Source organism: Cucumis sativus, chromosome 1, assembly GCF_000004075.3.
Source record: "Cucumis sativus cultivar 9930 chromosome 1, Cucumber_9930_V3, whole genome shotgun sequence".
In the NCBI taxonomy this organism is placed as follows: Eukaryota; Viridiplantae; Streptophyta; class Magnoliopsida; order Cucurbitales; family Cucurbitaceae; genus Cucumis; species Cucumis sativus.
The window spans coordinates 7,710,224-7,719,492 of record NC_026655.2 but is presented as its reverse complement, the minus strand read 5'-3'; the positions used below and the strand labels follow the sequence as shown (position 1 = coordinate 7,719,492).

At 30.9% G+C, this 9,269-nt stretch overlaps 2 protein-coding genes across 2 annotated transcripts; both read right to left on the bottom strand.

The window, feature by feature from the left end:
- Nucleotides 1-3,040: 3,040 nt before the first annotated feature.
- Nucleotides 3,041-4,186, bottom strand: LOC105435194 (dof zinc finger protein 4). The gene has a single exon (XM_011654961.2). The coding sequence runs from the start codon at nt 3,970-3,972 to the stop codon at nt 3,424-3,426; it is 549 nt and encodes a 182-aa protein (XP_011653263.1). The 5' UTR covers nt 3,973-4,186; the 3' UTR covers nt 3,041-3,423.
- Nucleotides 4,187-7,543: 3,357 nt separating this feature from the next.
- LOC101202784 (late embryogenesis abundant protein, group 3) lies at nt 7,544-8,940 on the bottom strand. The gene is made up of 2 exons (XM_004146607.3): nt 8,386-8,940; nt 7,544-8,301 (listed from the first exon to the last, which is right to left on the bottom strand). The coding sequence occupies exons 1-2, from the start codon at nt 8,626-8,628 to the stop codon at nt 7,717-7,719; spliced, it is 828 nt and encodes a 275-aa protein (XP_004146655.2). The 5' UTR covers nt 8,629-8,940; the 3' UTR covers nt 7,544-7,716.
- Between the last annotated feature and the right edge of the window lie 329 nt (nt 8,941-9,269).

Here is a 9,269-nt window from a genome sequence, read left to right as displayed (position 1 = left end):
AAAAAAAATTCACGTCAAAGTAGATATTAATTGAAAAATTGAAAAAGAGAGTTACTTATGAACTTAACCCAAAATTAGTTATAATTATAATTAAAACTGGTGGAGATATAGGAAATGGAGACGTGGAAATCCACAATCTCTTTTAGTCTCTATCTTGAATGAACAAAACAAGGCAAGGCAGGCAAAGCATGCATGAAGGGTCCAATGTCTTTTCAAACGTTGATAATCCCATTTGACACAAATATTTCAAAATTGAACCTTCTTGTACAAGCAACCCCAAACTTACACGTCCCAATCTCCATCTTCATATTATCTCTTATACCAATTCTACATATCTTAACCCTAATCAAATCAAACCCTCTCAACAACCCCACCTTTTTTTCGTACAAACAAAGTTACTACCACTTTTTTTTTTTTGTACAAGACTACCATTATTAAATCCAAAAAATGGATCAATTCCTTTCAAATTTAGTGTTGCATATACACCACTTAAAAACACATCAGTCCTGTCACCATTAATAATTTGAATTGTGAAAAAGAAAAGAGTTTGTATATATATTTTACTTTTTTGATGTAAGTCGATAAGAGTACGACAAAAAGAAAAATATTTAAATACAACTTAGACAAAACTTAATTTATTTCATAGTTCTTCATTGTATAATTAAGGTGGAATAAAAACTGGGTTGCTTGAAAATTTGTTATATAATCGTACATAATAATACTCTTTAAATCTTAATTACAAAAAAACACTTTCAAAACTCTAGCTTAATTTTTATATTACACATATTAGTTATATCTTTCACTATTCAAGCTAGAGAATACATGCATATAATGAAAAGAATTGACAAGAGCTAGCATACACTTGTGATATAATATATTTATTTAAAATGTAAGTAATTGGATTCAAAATTTCTAGAGCCGTCCAGTTGTTTATGGTGTATAAGAAAAGAAATGAAAAAGTGAAAAATAGATCAATCAAATCAAAGTGAAAATGAATGGGCCATAAACACAATGGATGTGTGTTGTTAAAGGTGGACAATGGATTGTTCTCTCCATGCATCTGTCACTTACTATACATTATATTACAAGTGGGATATGTCTAACAATCCACAAATTCAAAGATTCCTCCCATTTTCTACCTCTTTTTCACTCCAACATTCTCTTTCTTTGGTCCAAACCAACCGTTACAGAGGTTAAATTTGATGTAAAATGAGTTAGGAGAACACGAAAATCAAGAAAATATATTATTAAAATAAATAAATTAAGAAAAGAAGAAAGTCTAAATAACTTTCTTTCTCCGATTTGAAATCGTGTTCGGTGTGTATGATTTTCAAAACTCACTAAATATTATTTATAGGCAATTTGGTAAGAATGAAGTGGAAATTAACATGACTACTAAGAGTCGGTATCTTCAAGACACACCACATGCAATGATACCTAACATAATACATAATAAGCGTATATTTAAATATTGAATTAATAATCATGTTTACTATACAATATTTAATGGATATTTACCGGAGAGATATTATAGTTATACACAATTAAACTTTGATATAATGTTAAAATTCTTACCTATGCATATATATTGTAAATAGATGGTTTTAAGAATGTAACATATTTAGTTAGATTTTCGCTTAAAGGATTAAAAGTACATTATTTAAGAATATAAGGATCAAATGAAATATTTGATATTTACATGTTGGTATAATTTGACAGGGATTTGATTTCTTGTGATTTATTGAATGGACAAAACTTATAATTATTAAGGTATATGAAGCACCTTTGTGGATAAGGATATATGCGAAATGGATACGATTGGATACGACAATCCATTAATTTTTTAAAACTAAGATATGAATACGTCTAAAGATATGTCGTTATATATATATATTGGTGCATCCCCTTCACATATCTAAAATTTGAAAAAAATAAAAGTCAGATGCTCTATTTCATATGCCTGAACATCTCTTAGTATCAGATATGTATATATACCAATTATTCTCCCCACACTTTTGAAGTATCTATCCTTCATAGATTATACATGTTGAAAGAGAAGTGAATGGAGGTGGCAGACCCAAGATAATATTTTTATGGCTTACTCATAAACCACGATACCCAACCTTTCACTTCATAATTTGAATTGAACTAGTTCCTTTTTTTTAATGATAAGATTAGATTCCTTTCACTCAAAAGGTGGGAATTGGTGATTAATTATTATATCTATACAAATTTATTCAAATTCAACCTTTCAAAACCATCAAGGGAGATTATTGAACATAATATATCAATTAAAATTCAGATGCTGTAACCTACTTTTGTTAATTTGATTGGTAAAACAAAATGACATTAATTTATTTAATCAAGTAGTTTGTTATATTAATGCTCAATTTCGTTGTTGGGTTTGGTTTGGATTGCCTTATCAAATTTATACCATAATTCATAATCAAAATTTTAAAAACTAGGCATGCATGCATGCGATGTGATGTTTATTCCCCTATTATATGAGACCTATGACCATTCATATTGGCTTAAAAAATTGATGTACACACATGCATGCAACAAGTTGCTTCATCATGACTTAAAAAGAGACAAAACAATAATAACAATTACCAAATGAAGTCTTACACGCATTTGTTTTAGAAAATTACTTATCCGTTAATTCTATAAACGCATGATACCTTTTTTTGTTCTAAAACTTAATCACATTAAATTTACGTTTAAAGTAAACAATATCTTATAAAAAGAAAACTAATTTACTTTCAGAATATTATACAATTCTTGTTCATAATTCGACGAATTGCAGATGATATATTCATTTCCTTTTTGAATTCCAAAATAATTTCTTGAGTGCTACTTTTGTTCGTGAAAACAGTAAAGGAAAAAATTAGTATGTAAAATTGAAAAGTATTTAGATTATGTGATTAATTACGTTGCATATGTCTTTGTGCTAGTTACACAATAAAAATTCATAAGGTAATAAAAGTTCTTAAACAAGCTAGGCTACATGGAATATTGATATTGTACTTGATCACTGCTATTACAAAAGCATAATTAACATGACTTGAAAAACATTTGATTACGTCTGTCCTTAGATACAAATAAAGAGAAAATCTTTATTTAAAAAAACACTTTTTAATGCAGCCCAAAGATAAATAGAAATTGGACTTTTAACTCATGTGATCATAATTTCCATCAACCTATTTGAATTGCATTTAATACATCACAAGAAAATCTTACAGATTATTTAAACTGATAAAAAGCCCAACTTACTTACATAGTACTTAACTTCTAGCCGAGCTGCAACTATTTTTCTTGTGATTTGATACCACCAACCATTCTTTTTTTTCTTTCTTCTTCTTCTTTTTAATTTTCCTAAAAGTTTGAAGGAAAAAAATATGCAGTCGAACTAGCAGCTAAGTACTACTCGGGATGATGAAAGGGAGAGAGATGATTTGGGATCAAAGTAGAAGAACTATTTTCAATTTGAAAGCTAGAATTTTGGTTATTACCTGAAGAGGAAGAGTGATTATTAGTAATAATTGTGTTGTTGATGGGAGTAGCAGTAGTCCAAGCCAATCCTCCAAATGAACTATAAGCAGCCCCCACATCCAAGGATGACAAAAAGGCAGCACTAGAATTATAAGAAGAAGTTGCAAGATCAAGAGGTCCTGATCCTCCGGGCGGTGGCGGAGTTAGGGTGGTGGTGGTGTCGGAAGAAGAAGAAGAGGAAGGCAATAATGTGGACTTAGGGCGCTTGGATTTTCTGGAGCCACCACCGATGGGTACGTTACGGAGAGTGCCGCCATGAGTCCAGTAGCGTCGACAAGACTTACAAAAGTAACGAGGCTGTGAAAGGCTGTAGTTATTGTAATAACAAAATTTGGTGTTGGAAGAGTCGCAACGAGGGCACTTTTGTTTTTGGATTATTGTTGAAGCTTTTGTTTGATCTTCATTTGGAGCCCCTTGCATTAGTATGTGTGTGTGTTGTGTTTTTTGAGCTAACAAGCTAGGTTGATATCTCACTTTTGAGTGCCTTTGAGGGTGTCTTTTTATATATATGTGTGTGTGTGTGAGTTTTTTTTAAAATAAATATTTGGGTTTTATTATGTAGAGAAAAATATCCTCTTCGTCACTTAAGTTTTGAATTTGTTTTCAGGTTAGTTCCTCCTAAGTCTTAAAAAAAACGATCCAATTTTATTCTTACCATTTGTTTTATTTATATTTGGTCCCTACCTTTCAAGTTTTTATATATTCAATTCAATTTTTCATTAAATACAACTCTAAAAATATATATTGAGGTATATTAATTAGGTTTAAATAATAATAATAAAATTTTAAATTTAATTTTAAAAATGAAGAAAAAAAGGGATACACTTCAGTGTAGCGGAGACTTACCATTACATTTAAGACGACCCCTAAATTCCATACTCCTCTTTTCTATATCTAGCGTGTCAAATTTTAATAAGGTGTAATAGGCGAAGCTAGATAGGTGCAATTACCAACTATTTTTCAATAGAAAATTATGAAACTTAATTCATTACCATTTATTAAATTATTTTAAATTTAAAAATATAAATCTTAAATTCTACAGAATAATTCATACAAAACTTCAAAAATAAAACTAAAATATTTTGAAGCTACAAACTTAATGTATGCTGAATTGTAAACTTAAAGGATTAAAACTAAATGGGTAGCATTTCAAATAAAAATTAGGGACAAAAAAGTAATAATATATGAATGGTATATATATGGGATTTGGTTGTTGCGTGTGCGTGGTGGATGTGAAGGGGAAGGGTATTGACTTTGGGGCGCATGCAAAGGAGGGATGAAGCGTTTTTTTTGGTGGATAAAGGGGCCCTGGGGGCCTGTACTTTATCACTCAAACTCACGCCATTTTTGCATCTCATTTTGTTTTGTTCCATCTCATTTTCGTCCAACATATATATATATATATATACACATTAGATTAATCTTAACAAGAAGGGATGGATTATGATGATGAAACTCAACCAAACAAAAAAGATATATAGCATGCATGACATGACATGACTTAGGAGGAAATATTGCAGGGAGGACAGCCCATTTACTTTGGATTCTCTAAAAATTAAAGAAACCCCAAGTCATTCAAATTACAACCTCTTACATTGAATAAACAGTCAACCTAATCTTATAGGGTGAACTCAATGTAGCACAACATATATAATTAGCTTTGGTTCGTTTGTTGTTATTTATTATATTTGATATGATCTAGCGTAATATGGTGTATGTATTGGATCTCAACGAGACTTCCCTATAAAATGCATGTCCCAAACAAGTTTACTAAAAGGACATCCAAAAACTAAATGATCTATATACTTTAACTGATTTACTTGTACAAAGAACACAAACATTTCTTATATCAAAGCAACATATTCAAATAAGATCATCTTGTATCTGCAATCAATTTCAAACAAGTCACAAAAGGAATGAATGTCTAGGAATGTCACCTCCAAACCAAAGGAGACATCCACAAGGCATCAAAGAATGCTTTAAGGTATAAGGACTTTCAGATATTAGGCAACTCAAAACTACACCTTATCGATAAAGAATTCTTGTTATATTATTTTTTTCAACTACCTCACCACTATTAAATGTACAAGAAAGATCAAAATCATGTCTTTTACATAGTCTACACCCAAAACACAGTCTATTTAACTCCACAGATACGTGATCTATATATTCCTAGCTACAAATTATAATAACTATGAAACTATTATAATCAACTTTGTACATCCAAAACAATCCCTTAATATTAAAATATATGAAATCTCTTCTTATCGATCTACTTTTTGCATTATCTTTTATATACTTGTCAAGAGCTTAATGACACAAAGACAAACAAAAAAATTACTTTGTGGAGAGGTAAATGAGAATCTTAAAAAGTTTCATAGTTGCCTGGTGGGGTGAGAGGTAAATGAGAGATTAAATTTTGAGAATTTTTTAAACTTTTTCCAATATCTCAATTATAGGAATTCAAAGTTTGTATTCTTATTTCAAAGCTAAGTATATTCTTATTAACTTAAAAAGTGATACATCTTGTATTATGATCTCTTAACAGTAATTGAATTGTCAAATTATGAATTTTTAAACTTGAAGTGTTACACAATTAAAAAATAGGTTAACTTCTAGAAAGAAAAAAGAAATGAAAAGAAAAGTTAGTTTTCATGAAAACTAGTTCCCTTTTACAGATTTTACGTTAATTTATAAATGGTTTGTTAATACTCAGTGGATTCCACACTTTTTCTAAAATGATAAAGGAGCCTAAATGGAGGATCAACATCCATACTCGTAGTACAATTGTCAAAGAGTTGAACAATGAAAATAGATGTTCCATATACTTCTTTTGGTACTACGATAATACATGCTTCTTTCAATCAATAATTTTACATCTCACACCATTCTCAAAAATATGCTTTCTTCTTATGGAATTTTTTTTATATTATTAAAGATTCAAATAGCATTTGGAAAAGAAAACAATAACAGGAGAATTTTATTGGTATTATTGTGGCTGTGGTTTAATTTTATGCGTGGACAAAACGCGGATGTTAGGACTTAGGAACTATGATTTATTTATATTGTTCTTCTCAATTTTGATTCTTTAGGTCTTTGATTTATATTATTGTTTAATGTGTAAATGGATTTTAACTTGGCAAGCTTCTGTTAAAGGTGTACATGTGCATGCAAGTATATGTGTACATAAGACTCTTTTAAGTATTGCAAAAATAACAGAATATAGTAGAATTTACCCATTAAAAAATTGTCTCAAATACACTAATTTGTTTGACAATTTCCCATAAAAAAGATACCAATGAAAGATAAATTAACAAAAAATAAAATTGTACTGAGAGCCCTAAGGTAAATGACATAAAGAAACAAAATACTTGAAGTCAAAATTCTTGAAGCAGACTTTCACAAGTCAAAAGATGACTATTGCAGAACCCTTCCTACTGCAACAAAATTTTCTCAAACTATTTAAAACAAAATTCAAGTAACACATAAAATTGAATGTTAATTATATGGGCATAAAATTAATCAGATAAATAAGTGAAATCGATGGAAAAGAATTTATTAATTATTAATAGCAAAAGGTGGTGATTGATTATTAGCGATCAGAATCCCAGAAAAGCACTCTTCATGTGCTTTTTACGAATCTAAATTACTGAACGGTAACGGTAAAGCAGTAGAGTGTGTAGTGTGTATATATACTTCCCTGAATTAGACTTTCAATACTGTCGATGGAAAATTTTCTCTTGGCCATGCCCCATCCACAATATTGAAAAGTTAAACACATCACTCCTGATTTTTATTCAACAAACAAAGCTTATATTATTATTTACAAGTTCCTCACCAAATATGCAGAACTGATGTATCAACATTCTAAACTTAAATAACAAAAACAATCATATCATTAGATTACGATCTCTAATTCAAATTAGTGTTGAGATCAAATAGTATAAAGATTATATCTTTTGTACTTGCAATTAAAGAAAAAAGAAAGAAATTTTTGTTTCAAAATCTACTTTATTTATATTCCTTCAAAGAAATACAAAAAAGAAAAAAGAAAAAAAGAACCTTCATTCCAACTGATGTTAGCAGAAATTAAAGAACCAAGATAGGGAAACAGAACTGATCAAACCACATTATTTGAAATTTGAAAATATATATTTCATTCATTCATTCATCATACTTGTTCCCAGCTTTTCTCCTAACATCCACAACATCTTCATCCATCACCTTCCCCCTCCTTCCTTCTTCATCCTCTTCCTCATTATTTGTCCCCATTACCTTCTCCTTCACCTTATTCGTTGTATCCTTTGCAGCTTCCCACGCCCCTTGCACCGTCTGCTTCGCTTTCTCCCCAATATTCTGCATCGTCTCCGTCGCCTTATTTGTCCCTTCCTTCGCCATCTCCTTTGTCTTATCCTTCATCCCCTTTGCACCCTCTTTCGCTCTCTCCGTCGCCTCCTCCACTGTCTCTGTCGCTCGGTTTGTTCCTTCCTTCGCCTTCTCTTTGGCATCACGTGCGTAGTCTTTTACCTTCTCCTTCGCTGCCGAGGCCGTCTCTGAGGCTTTGTTTGTTTTCTCCGCCACCTTCTCTTTGGTCTCCTGCGAGTAGTCCTTCGCCTTCTCCTTCATTTCTTTGGCCCCTTCCTTCGCTCGTTCCTTCATTTCTTTGGCCTCTTCCTTCGCTTGTTCCTTCGCGTCTTCATACGCATAGTCCGGACTCGAGTCTCTGTTCGCATCCACGCCATTTCCATCCTATACAACAATTGAAAAACCCTTGTTAACAAAAAAGAAAAATTAAGTTCATGTACTCCGAGACCATATTAAAATATATTATACCCAAGATGGATGTTTAGAAGCAGAAGTAGAGAAAGAGAGGGATGAAAGTTTGGTGGAGTGATTATTGAGAAATAATGAAGGAGAAGAATTGGCGAAGGCCGCTTTGGGCTTGCAGAGGTTGAAGATGACATTCTTGGCTAAGGAAATGCTGAGAGCCATCTTTGTTTTGATCCCAAATTCTTCTTTCCAACATGCACCGATCTTTTCTTCACAAAAACAGAGAATGTACGTGTTGATTATCATGGTGAAGTTATAGGAAGAAAGTGGCTGAGTTTAGAATGTGACACGTGAGCTTTCCTATGCAACGTGGAACATCTTTTGCTTGCCTCGTTCTTCAACTGTCTCCCCTTCCCTACACGTTCTTAACTTATAAAAACATAAATACATTGGTAAGTTTTGAATTCAATTTTCCTAAAATTTGCTTCTCTAACTAAATTTAAAAGCTTCCACAAATGCTCTTTAATATCTATAACATTTAGATTAATCCACTTATATCAAACAGATTTTTTTCAATTTAAAGCATGTACATTTATAAAATATTTATTCTATAATAAGGTTAATGTTAAATATCCATTTAAAAAATATAATTATATTAGACCTTAGTATAAAAGTTATTCAAATAAAATGTCTACTTTGTTAGTTAAATAGCAAGAATTTAGTATAAATTTACTAAATAACATAATATAATATTTTTAATGTTTAGAAGTGAGGTTTCCAACAAACAGAATGTAGATATAGGCATAATTTTCTATTTCATAAGGGAGCCTATCTTTAAGTGTGTGTGACTATATAGCAACCCAACGATTTTGAATCTAAATCCTCACCTGTGTTTTCTTTTTAGAAAAATAAAACTTCCTTTATTATACAAAACACTAGTTTTCAAA